The 18,485-nt window shown below is 40.0% G+C and overlaps 1 protein-coding gene across 3 annotated transcripts in view; it reads right to left on the bottom strand.

The window, feature by feature from the left end:
- Positions 1–1,476: 1,476 nt before the first annotated feature.
- cdh5 (cadherin 5) overlaps positions 1,477–18,485 on the bottom strand; it is a 60,060-nt gene continuing 43,051 nt past the window's right edge. For all 3 annotated transcript variants that reach the window (XM_071479879.1, XM_071479881.1, XM_071479880.1), the window contains 6 exons: positions 17,294–17,403; positions 16,629–16,731; positions 12,065–12,195; positions 11,793–11,907; positions 7,857–7,989; positions 1,477–7,130 (listed from right to left, as the gene is read on the bottom strand). In XM_071479879.1, coding sequence (XP_071335980.1) covers positions 6,755–7,130; positions 7,857–7,989; positions 11,793–11,907; positions 12,065–12,195; positions 16,629–16,731; positions 17,294–17,403 — 968 coding nt within the window. In that variant the 3' untranslated portion in view covers positions 1,477–6,754. The remainder of the gene's footprint in view (positions 7,131–7,856; positions 7,990–11,792; positions 11,908–12,064; positions 12,196–16,628; positions 16,732–17,293; positions 17,404–18,485) is intronic.

An 18,485-nucleotide genomic window follows, 5' to 3' on the forward strand; every position in this document is an offset into this window, starting at 1 on the left:
TGCAGCATTGTGTGGTTGTGTGTTTGTAGTCATGAACACTGTTCAAGGGTGTAATGTTTTCATTTATTTTTTCATGTGAGGTGAGTAGGAGGGAGAAGACGAAAGCTTCTGTTGGTATCAGACATTTTAGAGTGAGAGCAGAAGCTTTTTCCTGGAGGATGTACCAGTGCAGACCCGGGCAGAGGAAAACACTGTAAAACACAAAGGCCATCTGAGCCGACAGAACCCTCAGTGGTCTGGTGTTGAATTATGGCCTGGAACTGAGAGAACGCCCTCCCCAGAAAATAGACACTTCTTAGTTATTTGATTATTAGTTTACATAATTAGTTATTAAACCACCAAAACCTATTCTGACTCCTCTGAGGAAGCAGCACAGAACAGTCATTTTGCAAGAATCTAAGAATAAACTTCTATGTATTAGGACTTATTGGAAACTGAGCTTCCTGACAATATAGAGCCTGACCTTTTCAGAGGTTTAAGTGTGTGTGCATGTATGTGTGTGTGTGTGTGTGTGTGTGTGTGTGTGTGTGTGTGTGTGTAGTTAATGCAGGGTGTCAACCCAAGAGGTGCTGGGAGAATTTACATCACTTTGGCATTTCCCTCCTCCCTCCCTCCCTCTCTCTCTCTCTCTCTCTCTCTCTCTCACCCCTGTGCTCTTGTACGCTCACGCATGTCTCATATGGAGATAATCACATATATGCAGGTCTGACCCCTCAATCCACCGGCCCCTACAATAATAAAACTGCACGAGCCTGTGGTGAATTTACACCCGGGTTAAAAGGGAGAAAAACAGAGGATATCACATGTGATCACATGTCAAAGATGAAGGTGTTGGAGATCAGAGCTTTCCTTGCACGGCCTCACAGTGTATAATATTTGACATATTGGATCATTTTACACAGAGGAGCAGAGCTGATCTTCACCACATGGAATCTGATGTATAAGAAACACTGACCTATAAAAACTGGCTGGTAATATATACATTTTTTTTGTTTTTCAGACCACTGTCAACACTCCGACTTTATATTTATAGTTTCTTAGTGAAAATCTGCTCCAGATCATGTACCTGACCCAAACCATTGTTGGGTTTCACCCTCTCCTTTCTATCAGCCTGAGGGATGATTTAATCATTAAAAACACATGATGTCATTGTTTCTCAACCAACTTTAAAATCCAAACGCCCAAGAATGGATTTATGGTCATAACGCTGATTTACATGTTTTTGTAAAATTCATATCTTTACTTTTTTAAAATACATTTTTTTCATCTGATTTTATTTTAGTTGTCCCCTTTAGCTTTGAAAAAGGTCTAAAGGCCATGAAGTTAAAACCTCATAAATCTAAGTTTATTTTCTATCAGTACAAGTTCACTTTTTGTTTATTATTTAAGTTGGATTCATAAAAAACATCAAACTGATGTACAGTTTCTTTGCTAAATGCAGCAGAATTTAAAAACACCAATGACAAGACAAGAAAACATATTTGAGTGTTTATTTTTATTCTACACTTACAAAAATGTCAGGTAATAAAAAGTAGTTGCTATACACCATAAAAACAATATAGTAAAAACATTGTGTTCACCATCAAAAAATGAATTACACTATTTTTTTTTTAAAGAATAAAGGCACATGTTGCTCCCTTGAAGACCCCTACTGTATTTACAGAAGAAAAAATGTATTTCTAGGTGGTTGCTATTTTTTTATTGGTTTGACACCCATTTGTGTGTATGTACATGGGCAGAATCACAAGCACACACACACTCACACACACACAGAAACAAGTGGACACATAAACAGACAACAGGGCAGTCACTTGTCCATCACACACTGCTATTTTTCATTTGTAGAAAATGAACCTATTGTTATTTTTTTACAGCAATAAAAAGAGATTGTATCAAGTTTAACATCTTCTAAATACAGTAACTGAGGCCAAAATAATAATAATATTAATAATAATAATAATAAAGAAGGTGAGGCCAGAGAAAAAACACTATTAGGCACATTTCTTCTTTTATGTACATTTCACACTCTCTCAATAACACATGGGATACACAAATGAAATTACAGTTAAAATCGCTTCAAGAGCTGTTTTTTTAAACCAGTATATTGATATATTTTGAGTGTTTTTGTTTGTTGACATGAAGGTGAACAACTTTTTTTGTGTCTGGATCCCAACCTGAGAGATTTGTTTTTACTGTCTGAATTTTTTTAGAGGAGACAAATGCTCTCACACAACAAGTGAAAAAAAAAAAATCAAAAAATCAAAATGAATTAAAATATGGCACTCTCTATGAAACAAAATAACTCAGCTTGACAAAATGGTATCGCTGTTACATGGTTGTTTTTGGAGATTATCCCAAATAGTTTGGCAATAAATGGATTTAATAATGCTGTGCAATATCTGATGAGTCACTGTGGAGAAGCAAACAAGAAGATAAATGACTAGAAACTACTAAATTAAAATGGCAGCCTGAAATGAACGCGTTTTATGTCCAGCACAGACAATAAAAAACAAATATGACACTTTTGAATAGGAATGACATTAATCCTTATCCTTGTGTTTAATGTGTTTAATGATTCTTTGAGATGTGGAAATGTATGTTGTTTTTTGGAACCAGCCTAAAGAACAAAAGTGAAAAACACTGGCGAGTGAAATTGTTGGCAAATTACTCATCTGTCTCAGATTTTCTCACCCGAACTACACCCTACACTTATTGCTTATCGCAAGGAGAGCAGATAATGGAGCACTTCTGTTTGCAACAGGCTGCTGACTTCAACAACTTTTTTTTTGTTCACATCCCCAGTTTTTGAAAATAAAGTTCATAATTACAATAATGGTCGTAATGCACAAATACAAACCCCCCCCCCCCACTTTAATAGGCTACTGGTTCCTTGAGAGCCGCAGGTCTGAAATGACAGGACAGAAAAGTATCTGCTCCACCGTACAATGAAACTAAATTTTAATCTGTCTCAAGGTGAAGCTCTATTCTTTGACTGTAACAAAGATGGCCGCCAGAGAAGCGAACCATTGTTTGTTCAGTGAAGGGACACATGGCTTTTCCAATCAGTTAATAATCTTCTGTGTTTCAGATTTGGTTTTGGAAACGTCTTCAGCAGTTTTAAGAACTGTTGCAAGACTTCGTATGTGCAAATCTATAAAATGTAAAAACATAATATCATTAAGAAGCAGATTCATTAATTAATTACATAATTTTTCTGTTTTGCTAAATTTCAAGATTGAGCTGTGGGTAATCTGTATTGATTTCTAATAAACGATTAATGGACCTTGCCTTATAAAGATGCTAGGCTAACAGGATGCTAACACCACTTGCATGTGTGATGTGTCTCAGTGTTGCTGTGAAGTGTTTCTGCTCAGCTGGAAAACTCATCACTGCTCCACATTGTTCTCTTCATCTTTCTGTCTTCTTCACCCCCCCAACCTCACCCCCCACCCCGACCTCATCCCATGTTTCTCCTTGCCTCGCTCCCTTTTCCTCTCCAAGATTGTTTCCCAGGCCAAGCTAACAGGAAGTGAGCACAATGCTTTAGCTCGCGAGAGAGATAACACAGACAGGAAGGGGCGGGCACAATCGCCCAGATGGACAGGAAGTTGAGTTCACTGTTTGGTTTGGCTGATTGGGGGGGTGGGGGGTAGATTTGGTAAAGGCAAACAAGGAGAGCGGCAGAACGAGAGAAAGACTGAGAGTGAGGTGGAGGAACAGGCTACTCTGAGTATATATGTGAACCCAACAGGAAAGCATTGAGAGGGCTTCCAGCTATTGTTTCCACCGTTTATCAGATGGCATTCCAAGCCCAGAGTTTAAAAAAAAAAAAAAAAGTTCAAGTCCAAACAACAGAGTAAACAGGAGAATAAATAAACTAAACTCTCTCCGCTGGAATGAAATCACATTTAAAAAACAAAGGAACATGTGGCTGTGTGACCGTGTCTGTGTGTCATGTCAACTAGGATTTTACACTCATGCAAACTTATTTTAAAGCTGTCACCTTCACAATCAGTGACCTTTTCCGTCTATAAATGGTTTTCAGAAGCCGTAATTTATCTCCCGACCCTGCTTTAATACAATGAGCTAAAATGTCTTTAATTGTTGTTTAAATGTAAGTGAGTCATTGATAAATGGTTCCTGACTGGACGCCCCGCAGCCCTCCTCCCAAAGGGCCATGCAGGGATCAAACAGTGTGTGGGAGTGGTTGTTCCTGGTGATTTGAAGAGCTACACACCAAGCGAAGGCTAACGACCTGGCACCCGAAAGATTTACAAAAATGATCTCTGTGAGGGAAAACCATTCAACTATTCGTCGATCAACAAAAATTTATTTGGCAACTGTTTTGCTAAATGATTTTTTCATCATTGAATTAAAGTCAAGCAAAAACGAATATCTTTACGTTTTGGAGAGTTCATCAGACAATATACTGAAGAGGATTTACTCTTTTAGAAGGAAACTAGATGAACAATGCTACTCTAAATGTTAGAGAAACTGTAGCCTAATATCAACTAATATAAATTACCTTCAACAAATCCATCAAACATGATGAATCATGAAGCCGTTGTAAGATTGTCTTATTCTTAAATAGCACCAAGTACAGATTATAAATAGCTCCATGTCAGTTAAAGGTCCAAACTTGGTTAATGTGAGACCAAACCATTGGTTTTGTTGCAGAATCAGATTTAAAATACACCAATAATGATCAAGATATTGTCAGATTTTGTATCAGGGACTCTGTGACCTGACAGTAGCCAAAAAGGATGAGAGGTTAAAGTTATTCGAGCCACCTCAGAGCCATCGCAGCAGCCCAACTAGCTGCTTTTGCCACTTGCGTTTCCTGAGTTGTCTGAATGACTTTTGTTGTAGTAGGCCTCTGAGAATTGGGCTTTCATCTCAACAATAACTGTGATGATGGGTTCTGTCAAATAAAAGCAGGGAACACACTGTAATTCTGTCTGAGCAGCAGCCCTGCCATTTCCTCTCTGTCTGTGGCTCTATTGTTCTTCCTCCTCTCAGAGCACAAGATAATTGGGAAAATGGACAAAATAACTGATTTAGAAAATGACTCCTCATTCATATCAGACGGTTGGTTTAAGAAAACATGATAAGGGAAAGGGAATTCAAGTTTTTCACATTGAAAAAAAAAACTTTACCAATGCTAAATATTGGGAACTTTATCCAAACCTCATCTGAACTTTTTCGTAATCCTGTTGAGAACTGGCCAAACAGCTGGAGTCATGTCAGGAAATGTTGCAGATCAGTGACTATATATCACAAAATAACCTCCTGGACATGACAGACTGATGTGATGTCCAGAGGTTTTTCAGAGCTGAACTTTCCTTGAACATGATCCTCTTTAGTATTTCAGACAAAGAAAACACAACCAGCATCTCGCTGCGATCAAACACTTTCAAACTATTTTCAGTTAAAACGCTTTTCACCTCAAACAACAGACCCCTCAAACGATCATATTTACAAATCGACTCATCTACCAAAGATCAAAAATAAAAGCACCTTTTTCTTGCAGCGTTTGTGGTCCTTTTGTAAAATATAAAAAAATCTTCAAAGCTCGAGGCTCCAGGTGTTGACAGGCTGTCAATACAAGAAAGGATGTGGAAAACAGAAAAAAGAAGTATGGCGAAAATTTCAAATCAACAGTGAGTTGCTTTGACATGCACCATTTTGCATCCCCAGTAAGACTGAAAAAGGCAAATTAAAAACTTCCAAAATATGAAAGCTGTCAGAAGTAGCCAGGATACAAGACTGCATGCTTTTAGTGTTGTCTTTAATACAGTGCATGTTTAAATGTCCAGAATTAGTATATTTCTATACTGAGAGATATGCAAAATGATATTTGGTATGTGTGTATGTAGATGAATATAAGTACATATAAGGGAGTCATTTAAATAAAAGAGACAGGATGTAAACAGATCAGGATATAAACTTATACATGCGATACTTTGTGCATGTAAACACAGTCACTGGTGAGAAAGTGGGATGCAAAATGTTGCTGTGTATGAGAGCTGAGGCGTGGAAAAACATAAAGGATGTGAAAGGATGTGTGCCAGCAGTGACCTGATTAACCCATCAATTATCCACGATGAACTAAAGCCTGCAGTGGAGTTTCACCTGTTTGGACTTTCAGATCTTTGCAGGTCTGATGTGATAATGATCGATGATGTCAAACTTCACAACAGTTTGATGGAATAAAATGGATCCTCGTGATGAGGACCAACAATAAATCCTCTTGAGAATCACTTAGCTGTCAGTTTCTCCTGCGGTGTCACGTCTTGGTGTAAGTTTAAAAATGTTTAAAACATCTCCTTGGTGGAGGGAAAGGGAAACATGTCACCAAAAAAAAAAAAAGACAAATGAAAGAGAGATCTCCATCTCTGATTCAACTTGGTGGAGCTTCCTGGAGTTTGATGAAGCTCCGTTTACTGCTGGAGGTGGACAGACTGGGGATTCACTGAAATACGCTTGATAACAAAAGCTCGTAGATGTTACACTGGAGACGAGAGCGCCCTGATTCTGTTCTCAGAAGCTGGAGAAGTCTTTGGAGAACACTGTTGTCTGCTAGATCGAAGCCTCTGGTCCAGAAACAAACTGGACACTGTGGAACATGGTTGTGTGTGTGTGTGACTGTATGTATTCAGTGCATGCTTTTGGCAATGTGTGAATGTGTTTTCATGGCTGTTTTACATGTGTATGTGTTTTGGCATCATGTGTGCTCTTTAGCAGACGCTCTCCATCAGTACTGATGGTAGTAGTCAGGTCCATCCACTCCGTACAGCTCAGCCAGGGTCCTGAACCTCGGCCCCCAGTCATTCAGGAAGTCGTAATCCAAGTTTGAAGCGGTGGAGGAACTTTCCAGAGAGCTGAGGCTTCCAGCTAAAGACTCGGGTCCCTCGTAGCCGTAGATGTGGAGGGTGTCGTAGGGGAAGCCGTCTCTGTCGTGGTCCGCCTCGTCTTTCTTCACCTCAATCATCGCGGCCATGTCGCCCTTGCATGCAGTGGGTTGAGGGGGTTTCTGCACCATGGCATAGAGAGAGGGGTGGGGGTGGCGGTCTGGGTGGCGGAGTAAGGAGCCGTCGTGGCAAGCAGACGTGAGGATTGAGACATCGTAGCTAAAAGAGAGAGGAACACTGTATGTTAATGATCTCAGAGCTGATTGACTCAGAGCTGAACTGATCAAAATTAAATAAATGTCAATGACAAACTGAAATTTAAAGCTTGATTCATAAAAATAAAGAGAATAAACAATGAATCAAAGGGAATAAGATAATGACCTAAGGTTTTCAGGTAAAACATTTGATCCTATTTCACTAGAGAGGAATATTTTATTTTTCTGCTTCCGTGATTTGTGGTTGTTTTCTCTTCCTTTTGGCAGCGTATGGTGCAGTTATTACGGATAGTTTACAGGACTGTGTGTGGTTTTGATACTATTTAAATATAGATTGATTACATTCAGATTAGATTAAACTTTAATGATTTCAGTTGGATAAACTGGGTCAACAAATTTACAGAAAAGAAGATAAAGAGTGCACATGGGGAGGGTTAACACAGTGTGTGACACGAATACAAAGAAAAATCACCAATCAAGGAATGAAAATATTGTTTTTTTTGGTTTTATTAGTCTCATTCAAACTTTAAAATATGACTATCAAGATATGCAACATAATCATAAATGATTATGTGGAATATTTGAATTTTACAGCTCAGATTTTTTATGTTTTTTGCTGTTGTGTTTTAAAGGTTTAGTGAGTTTTCCAAGTTATTGTAAAAGAGGAAATAAGCAAAAGATCATCAAAAGCCTCATGGCAAAGTGTGTGTGTTTGTTTTCATCGACATACCCGTTAGTGTCCATCTCTCCTCCTCCCTCCTCATCATAAGTGACCAGCTGCTCGTGGATCTCCCCGCTGTTCTTCATACTGGCCAGAGAATCCTTCTGGTAGCGCTTCCTCATCACAAACAGGATCACGATGACTGAAAAGCACAGCACAGGAAAATTCATTCGGAACATATTCACTTGTTGAGTGTGAATTGTCTGCGACAGCACATCCCTCAGCATCTGAGATGAGGTAATATGATGTTGAAATTCATTATTTATTTAAAGACAAAATGGGTTTAAAAAAAAAGAAGAGATGAAGGTGTTAATGGGCAGTGATTGACAGCCAGTGCAGATCTCAAGTCTAAAGTTGTCAAGAAGCATCGAAAAGAAACTCATATTCAGGCCGTGTGTAAAAGATGTGAAATGTAAAACTCTGCTTGTTGCACATCTCATGTGTTAAAGGAGTTAAAACAAACTGTTCAAACTTGAAGACACAAACACAGAGTGATCATTATGCCACCTTTCATGCTGGACCAACAGCTCCACGAATTTAAAAACATGAGAGGAAATTAGGCCAAACCAAAACAGAGTAAGGATGGGGAAAGTGGAGCACTAACAACAGACTAGAAAACAGAGAGAGGAGGGGATGGTTTAAGGTGTCTGAGACGCTCGCCTCGAGCATCTAAACCTTAAACTCTGCACAAAGAGAGAAAGAGAGGGGAGCACAAGAAACAGGAAGAAGGATTCAGTAAATACAGGAGGGGAAACAAGGTGGAGGGGGATGAGAAAGAAAGAAGGGGAAGGAAGGTTGGACCTGGCACGTGATGAAGAAATAAACAATTGAGAAAGAGAAAATGGAGTGAAGAAGAGAGAGGAAACAGAGGAAAGGAAGTAAGAGAGTAAAGATAAGATTGTACGGAGAAGTGCTTTAAAAAAGTAAAGTAATTAGAATTAATTTTTGTTCAATGTCACTTGAACTTTTAACAGCTATAGGAATTAAGACTTGTGTAAGTCAGGAGCAAAGATAGAAGATTATTAGAGGAACAAAGCCCACAGAGGAAGAAGGTCAACAGAGAGTGCTGTCCGCCTCTCACTTCAACTTTGGTTTCCAACAAACAGAACAGGAGAAGAAGAAGTTGTTTTCATGCATGAATCTAATCAAACCTTAACCACAGTGGCGTCAGGTCAGACAGCAGATTCACTTTGTCGTCAGTTACAAGTTATAGATATTTTCATACAATACAAATTTAAGGACTTGTTGAAGATTTTGCATAATGGGGGAAATTCACCTTAAGTTTACACCCAACTACAACAACTTCACCATCATACAAAGATAGTTTTTCTCTTGATTTTCAAAATAAAGCAAAAGCTAGACTTTGATTTGAGTTATGTTGCTAGCAGTCCCATGAGAATTGCATGTTACTGTACCAACACAGAAATTAACTTCAATGAACAACAGTTCCTCTTAATGATTTATGATATCATTTGTATTTCCTTTGTAATCTCCTGGCTGCCATCACCAGTGATATGACTTAGTCTGATTAGTCTGCTCAACTACAACTGGCCCAGAAACTCTGATTTCCAGCTTAACTGGAAAGACAATGGTGAAAAGAGAACCATCATTTTGTGAAGCCTTTGTTGCATCTATTTTGTCTAAACTTAGCCAGTAAGAAAGTTTTTCTTGCTTACGTCCTGCAGCACAGAGCGGAGGAATGAGGACAAGGAAGGAAAGGAAAGGAAGGCTGAAAGGAAAGGAGAAACAAATAAGGGGAGCTAACGTCAGAGGGAAGGACGAAGAGGAAAATAAAAGAAAAAACAAGAAATCAAGGCTGAGGAAGTCAAAAGAGAAGACAGCTGAGGAGAGAAGGAGGAGATGAAGGATACGTTTGACATTAGATTAGGCCTCGAGCCTCAGTCCCGATATGAACCTCTTTCTCTCTCAGCGGACGGGCAGCATTAGCCATGCCTTTTAGTTGAGGGCGAGCGGGACTAATTTAAGTCTGCATGGGAAACCAACAGATTAATCTTTTACAACACATGCTCTGCAGTTTAATAAGCTCTGGAGATATCAGACTTAGAGGAACGAGAAAAGAAGGAAAAAAAAAGACGAAGCCCCTTTCTTTGTGGGAAAAAAAACGACTGAGAAAAATGTCTTGTGGTGTGTCAAACCCGACTTCTTGTGAGAAAACGCGCCTGTGAATGGGAAGCTCGGTAAATTGCTTTGGGCCCTGGCAGATAATGACAAGTGCATTAAATAGTTAATCGGGCCTATGTTGGGGGTGTTTGATAAAGAGAAAGAGAGACAGAAAGGAGAAGTGAAGGAGGCAGAGAGAGAGAGAGAGAGAGAGAGAGAGAGAGAGAGAGAGAGAGAGAGGGACCCAGAGGGAAAGAGAAAGAGGAAGAGAGAGATGGAGGAAAAAAAAAGTGAGGGGAAAAGGCGCGATAGTGAAGGAGTGTATTAATAGTTAATAGGTTGAGTGTTTGGTGGTGTTTGATAAGCAGACGGCACCTAAAGAGCTGATAAACTCTCCTCATTACCACTCCTATTCTTCTGCTGCTTTTCCCACAATCCTCCTCTCCGACCTCTTTCTGTCTCGCTCTGTCTCTCAGTCGGTCTCGTTTCCACCTCAGCTCTGTGTCTCACTCGCCTCTCGTCTGTCTGCCTTTCTCACCCCTCTCCACCTCCCATATCTAAGTCTAGATATAAGTTTTTTTTCCATCTGTCACTCCGCCTCTGTCCCTCTTTATCTTCAACGTCTTCTTCTTCTCTTTCGCTTTCTTCCTCAGCACTTCTCATCCCAGATCCCTCTTGTTTAGCCAACTATCTCCAGCGTGCCACTCATCCAACATGACAAGTGTCTCTTTTTCCCCCAGAAAAAAAAGGAGCAGGGAGTGAAGGTATCAAAGAGAATATTGAGCTCACAACTGCAGGCATTATTTCCACATCCGCCGCTGCATTATTCATAAAACCAACAACACCAGGAGGGGAAAAGTTCCCCACAAAACACAGATCTTATTTATCGCAAAGCAAGGGCAAGTGAATCTGTGCTCATGCCTTAATCACTCAGAGCTGGCTTCTCACATCTATCATTGATGGCGTCTTCTGAGAGAATAAAAACGCTGTGGGTTTAAGAAAACCTTTTTCACCGGTTTGTTAGCAGAGTCTGAGACAACCAAGTGAAAATCAGTTCATCAGCAATCAACATTTTCATCGACGTGTCATGTTTTTAACAAATGATCTTTTATTAGTTTGTGATAAAAACAAAAAAAAAAAAAACAGGAAGGGAAGCATTTTATTTCCTAAACCTCTGTTTGATTGTGATTCAGATTTATTTACTTTAAACTACAAAAAATAATCATCAGCTGAACTGTTACTGCGATATCATGTCCACGAGAACGGGACAGAGGGAAAATCCGAAACAATATGCCTCCGGTTCTGACTGTCTCCAGCATGGAGGCATGAAAATATTGTCTTTTTTATTTCATGCATTTATCAAAACCTGGTGCCTACATCACCAACAATGCAACTGGACCACTGTCTTCTGTTTTGAGACTCTAATTTATTATCCTTGAGCCTCTGGGGCTGCAGAGGTCTGGTACGTCCACTTCCTTCTCACTCCACTCCCACGTTTTTTATCTGTTCAGCCTCAAATGTCACTGACTCAAGTGACGTCACTTCAGGACTTTGCACAGCTTCCTCTGGAGCCACAAAAGGCTTCTTGCAACTTTTTTCACATATGCAGTAACACTCTCGGATGCCTGAAACCACCCTGATGTATAAAATCAGTCTAGTTCTCCTTTAAGCTGCAGCTGAAGATCAAAAACCGAAAACCCCTGCGATATCTGAGCAGTGCTGCAAAGCGATGAACCTTTCCACCAAAACTGGAGACTGTGAAATACAGAAAGACAAAGAGGAGGAAATCAAGAAGAAGAAGAAGAACTTTGAACTTGAACTTACCCAGTATGGTCAGGATGCAGAGCAGAATGGCAATCAGGGCGTGGACGCTCACTGACATCCTCCGAGCACTAGCTTTGCACTCTGTAGGAATCCGCCTGGCGTCACAGCGACACGACTACATCGGGAAATTAACTGATTAATTCAGCAGTTTTTCATTTACAGTACATCCACATCATCTGCAGGCGATCAGATACTCTGAGTTTTACTGTATTACAACAACAGAAGATTTAAAATGAATTTTTAACACAAAACACACACAAACACACACAGACCTTGATTGCCAGTGTGGTAATGCTGGTCAGGACAGGTTGTCCACCGTCGCTGATGCGCACGTCCACCTTGTAATCCTTGGGGTCATCCAGGCTGAATGGGCCCTGTTTCACCATGATGTCTGCTGTGTTGTCTGCACAAGGAAGCATATAAATACCCTCAGTGAACGTACAAAATAATACAACCACCTTTGCAACAAAAATATACCTCTCCTTCCTGCAAAACCCATGTCTAATTTGTCTGACTCATCACCTTGTTTCACTGAAGTGTATCTAATGTTCACCTGCTCAGGCTATAGAGTCTATTTATACAGCACCGCGCTCCACAGATGAAACAAGAGGTGAGATATGATGGCAAGAAGAGAGTCGTTACATAAAAGCAGACAGATCATATGTGATTATCTGTCAGTTCAGGATTTGAGTCATTTAGGATTATGGATAATGGCAGCGCCTAAAAAAACCTACAATGGTGGATCAGAAACAGACCAGAAATGTAAAGAGGACTGAAACATGCTGAGCAGAACAGAACACATGTTTCCATCTGCAGACCTGACCAACAGTGCAGTCATCAGTCAAATCCCTGTCAGGCAGAAGTTTCCTGCTGAGACGACGGGACAATGTCCCCCCGCTGCAGGAAATGTGGAGAACACAATGGCAGGAAAGATCCAACATACTTCGACACACTGTGAAACTCTCAGACAAAGAAACATACTTTATACATGCAGCTCTGGGTTAAGGGCAAGTTTAAATAAAGAGGAAACTGTGTTTTTCACATTTGCATTTGAGATACAGTAAATCTCTGACACATCCATCCTCAGACTTGTTTCACAGTCTTCAAAACGAACTCTGACTCATTTAGACTCCTCACCATAATCATTATCAGCACTGAAAAAGCAGCTTCATTGCAACCTTAATAAAAGACACAACTTTATTTTAGCTCTAATTTCACACTTGCGTGACGAGTTGAATTTCCTGCCTCTATGCTTTTCCACTTTATTGGACAAGCTTTGTGCATGACGGGTTGTGCCATTATCTTCCTTTGTTCCTCCTCCATTAAAGGCACCGAGTCAAGTCAAGAGAAAAAACATTTCTAATCCAAACAGGTCACTGTTTGTTCTCAGTTTGAACGCTCATTAGCTTGTTCACTAACAGGACAAAAAGTTCACCCCTCTCACAGACAGATATCTCAAACCTCAAGTCCAGAGCTGTTTGCCTGCAGAGATCCCACTGCAGGTATTTTTCTTGTAATTCGGGTGAACTGACCTTTTAATGAAAGGTCAACACGTCTGACACACAAGTTAAGATTTACACAACCACGTCCACAGAATCAGGTTTCTCAGTATTGTCTACAAGACAACATGTAGTCACTGGAAGCATGTGAGTGGGAGGACATGGGCACAGATGAAGCCTTAACTAACTGAATAAAAGATGAAAACAGCTTCTGTCCTCCCTTCATCTCATCCCTCCTCTTTGTCTCGTCTCCTGCTCCTTCTTGGTTTGAATTCATCTTGTTCCTGTCTCTCTGGATTCCTGCATTTGTCTCACTGTCCTTTCTTTATTTCTTTTGTTCTCTCCGCCTCTCTTCTCCCACTTCTCATTAGCCCCTTTCTCTCTTCATCTCCTTGTTTTCCTTCCTCCTCCTCCTCCTCTCTCTTGTGCGTCTATTAATGCAGTGAGCTCCGTGTAGTCGCCTGGTCTGAACACCAACACCAACACTGACTGCTGGTGTGTGTGTGTGTGTGTGTGTGTGTGTTTGGACCCTATAATGAAACCATGGTTGTTTTCTGCAAGTTTTAAAGAGCTGGTAGTTGATAAATATTTTAAGAACCTTCACTTTGCAGCTCTTGTTGCATGAGAGCGTGTGTGTGTGTGTGTGTGTGTGTGTGTGTGTGTGCGCGCGCGTGTGTGTGTGTGTGTGAGCAGTGTTTGAGGTAAGTGGTGTGAGGTGCTGTCAGATGATTTTTTGGAGGCCACAGGGGAGAACAAAGGTTTACACTGACAACCAGCACTTATCAAACAGCCATCCACCTCCTCTCCTCTCCTCCTCTTCCTCCTCTTCCTCCCCTTTTCTTATTAACCCCTCATTCAAACATTTGATTTTTTTTCTGGTGTCATCTTTTCTTCTTCTACCATGTCCTCATCTCATCTCCCCCTCTTTAGACTACCACTGTCCTTATTTCCTCCTGCATCCTTCCTCCTTCTGTTCTTTTCCTCTGTCATCTCGGGTTCTGTCATCTTTTCTCTTGTTTGTCTGTTCTTCTCTTGTCCATCTTTCCTCTCATTCTTTTCCCTCATTCCTATTGATTCCGTTTCCTCCTTGTGTTTGTTTCTGTCTCCATCTCCTCCTCTTTGTCCTCATTTCTTATTTCATTCCTTTTCCTCTCCTCTCTCCTCTCCCCCCCTTTTTTCCTCACCTTTCCTTCCCTGCCTTCTATCTTTCTTTCACATAATCCTGTTCATTTTTCAGTTTTCTCTCTCTTTGTTTTCTTACCTTACCTTCCTCCTTACTAACTCCTCTTCTTCATTCTTCTCCAGTTTTCATTCATTATTATCTTTCTTCTCTTTTCCTCTTTTTATCCTCTTGTTTATCCCTTATTCTCTCTCCTTTACGTTTGCTCCCTGTCCTCATTTTAACACGGTCTCACTTTAATATTACCCGTCTCACTTAATCTTGATCTCTTCCTTCTTGCCTCCCTTCATCTTTTCTTCCACCTCTGTCTCATCTGTCTTTCCTTTTGCTCCCCTCCATCTTCCTATTCCCTCTCTCCATCGGCTCAACATGTCAACCCCTCCAGGCACGAGTACAGAGGAAATGGATGAGGCAGGTTCCTGCCTTTTCCCCCCTCTGTTTATCTTCCTTTCAATATGTTTCAAATTTCACTTAAATTAAACAGCAACACTTCACCTAAATCTTTCATCTGACTACCTAAGGCTTTCATCTATTCACACTTTTAATATTTGACTAGAACAGTTGGTAACACTTTTCCTCAGGCTTTCATGTATTATAAGTGTATGTGATGATCAAAAATGATGAAAAACTGTTTTACTTGTGCCATTTTGTGTCCTACGCTGAAAAATCCAAATAAGCTTTGGAAATCTGACGTAACAGAGCACCAACCTTTGTCTAAATATCAGTGTCTGGATCAAAGGAAATGTCTCTGTAGAGTTTCACACCATCATATATGTCACAGTCTGTTTATCCGAGCTGACATTTCTCAACTTGTACATTTATATCTACACATTTTTCATCCAGATCTGCCGACGCAGATGCTGCTTTGAATTTAGAATCATCTTTTAGTAGCAGAAAGCTCTTGTTTCATGTTGGGTATGATGGAGCTAGCACCAGCCAGATACAACCGAATGATATAATCCTTTACAACTACATCAGCTGGTGCGTCAGAAGATGCCTCAGCGTGTTTGTAGTCATGCTAAATAGCTTTCCTCTGCTTTGGTCCCGGATGAAATATATTTTACTGGTTGGATTTCCATTACATTTGTCAGACATATTCATGGTGACCAGAGGATCCTAATGGACTTGGTGATCTCCTGACTCTTCGTCTAGTGGCACAGCGAGATTCACGTTTGTTTTTTAATAGAAATGTTCCAAAAACTAATCCATGGATTGAAAATCTATATAATATATAAAACTCTTCACAACAAAGGTTAATGGCTAACCAAAAGCAAAACAGAGCCACAGCCAATTCTACTCTAAATAACTGCTTGTTTGTTTGTGGATGCTTTTCATTGTATTTCTGTATTTGTAATGCATTGTTGTTTTATGAGAATGAAAGCTGTACATTCAGATGTTAGCATCAAATGTTAGCATGCTAACAGGCTAACATTCAGCTAGCACTGTCATTCTGAGCATGTTAGTATTTACATCAGAGCACAGAGCTGCTGGCGTGGCTGCAGACTTTAGAGATGTACTGATTTTTGGAGGAAGTAACCAACTCATTTTAAATATTTGCTTTTGTCTTACACTTGATTGAGTTTAGCAAATTTTCAGTCAGATGTCAAAGTCTGTTTCATGCTTGATCAATAAAGCTTTTACATTATAAGCTGCAGCCTCATCTTTGGACTATACACGAATTTAAAAGCTAATTTACTGAGTGAACGCTCTCATGCATATCCCTACGTTCCTCTAAGCGCAGTTTTCCATGGACACATTTTCCATGGTTTTATTGTGAAAAACACGCCACTAGCAGTGTGTGTGACATGTTTCTTTAACATCCGTAGCTGGGATGAGTTCAGAATACAGAGAGTCATCTGCAAGTCCGCTGAGCCACTTGCTCTCGATACTTTCAATATTTGCTATTGTGCATTCTCGACAGCACTCGTGGTCCCAGAAAGGGTCTCTAAATCCCCCGTCTGGCCGAGGGAACCGAAACATGCTTTGAGAAGTTAAAATCATTTCAAATTTCTGCAACAAAGCGCTGCGCCTCAAATGGAGTTTCAGTTGTTGCATAGCAACAAGTGCCGAGGCCAGTGCTTTGCCTTCAAGCACCATTTAGAGCAACAAGCAAGAAAGGAAAGGTAAATATATGCTCAGTGAACAAAAAAGACTTACTGCCGTGGTCTGCGATGGAGAAGTTGGAGCTCTCACTGCTCAGGCTGAAAGTGAAGGAAGCCGGCTGCTCATCTTTATCCGTGGCTCTTAAAGTTCCTATCACCTAAGGAAAGACAAGAAAGAAGTGAATCAGATGAAGCCTCCCTGCGCACAAATGCAATTCATATCCGACGCAGTTTAAATATACACAGAATTAATATTGTCTGAGAGATGAGCACATTAAAGACACATATTGCTGACATGTAAATTACTTTATCAACAGCATAAGATAAATCTGTTCTTCACACATTTATAGGAGAAAAACACTGTAAGTTGCTAAACACCAAACCGTTCTCAGACTGAGGAGGCCAACATGCAACAGGAGGCCATTTGCAGAGCTTTTTATAACTCTTGGGATAAAGGCACAATATGCAGTACAATAAATTCAGTCTATTTATCATTTACTCATTAGATTGCAGTGTTTTCACAAAAGTAAACACTGTACAGTGCATGTGTTTTTGCTCAGATGCCACCGTGGTGTTCAGGTTGTGGCACAGATAAGGTCAGGAATTCAAACAGTCTAAACCCAATTTATTATAAAGTCATGACCTGCTATGGGCTGGTACAGAGGCAGAGCCTGGTTAAAAACAAACCCAGATTAACTCCTAGAGACACGTTTTTCTTACTGTATCAGTCACGTCGTTCTCGCAGACAAAGATCTCGTCCACAACCAGCTCGGGCTTGTTGTCATTAACATCCTCAACTACAATGTTAACATTTACAAATGACTGCAAACCTGCAGAGAAGAGACAACAGCACATGATCAACTGCGATGCACTGGGGCTAATTTTGTGAATCTGTACTGCAGCACTGAGTCTGCTGACAATGGAAACAGTCAATAGAAATGCACAAGATGTTTCAATGAGCTGGTGCCTGCAGGAATTCTACAGAGCAAACAAACGCTGCAGGATAAAATAAATCCTTAAATAAACTGTGAAGATGTAATGTAATCTTATTTTATGGATTTGCAGTCCTCAGGATAAACAAATCATCCTGTTAAAATACAGACTGCAGGACACAGGTGTTCCAACATGACAGACAATGACACCTCAAATCCTCTTCATTTTCATACACAGTTTTCCCACTTTACATCATTTATTGAAAATATTCAAAAATCCTGCAGAAGAGCTTATTTGTAAAATCAGTTACTACTATAAAAAGAATTTGTCTACATTTGATCAATCTCCAAATGTTGCCCAGTTTCCAGGGTTTTTGTTTATTTTTTGTGATTTTTCACTTCTGTCTTTAAGCGATGATAGAGATCAGGTGAGTGTGTCTCTGTGTCTTGACTGATTAAGGTCAAGTGACTGAAATGATTTCTATTTGTGAGCTGTTTGTTGGGCCAGTTTTTTTGTCACATTAAAGCAGCTTTTACATTTATTTTCTATCACTGATGTTGTTTTTTGAATATTCATCTTTTGATAAATGTGTGGGTCTCTTTCCCGTCTCTTCTACTGAGATTTTGAAACTATCTTTAGTACAGTGCATGTACTGTATATCGAGGACCTTGTCAAGCTCAGGGGACCATTGTGTTTCTTAAACATCGTGACAAGCCACGAAAATAGATCTTTGGATTTCATTCACTGCTGGTGTCTAAAAATACAGAGTTTGGTTTGGAAGCTGCGAGTGAACAAAGAGACACACTAATGTGATTTTCCTTCTTACTCTCTCCTTCCCGTGTGGGTCGACCAGGTGTTTTGGCAATGTGTTAAATCTATAAAAATCCCTGTTAATGTGTTACACTCCCATCCCTCAATAAATTCAGAGAAGCTGCTCAGTGAATAACAAGAGAACACACTGTCTTCTTTGGCTTATTTG

The sequence above is a fragment of the Trachinotus anak genome, unplaced genomic scaffold, assembly GCF_046630095.1.
Source record: "Trachinotus anak isolate AG129_WGS33_773 ecotype Australia unplaced genomic scaffold, CSIRO_AGI_Tana_v1 ptg000007l, whole genome shotgun sequence".
NCBI classification, from domain to species: domain Eukaryota; kingdom Metazoa; phylum Chordata; class Actinopteri; order Carangiformes; family Carangidae; genus Trachinotus; species Trachinotus anak.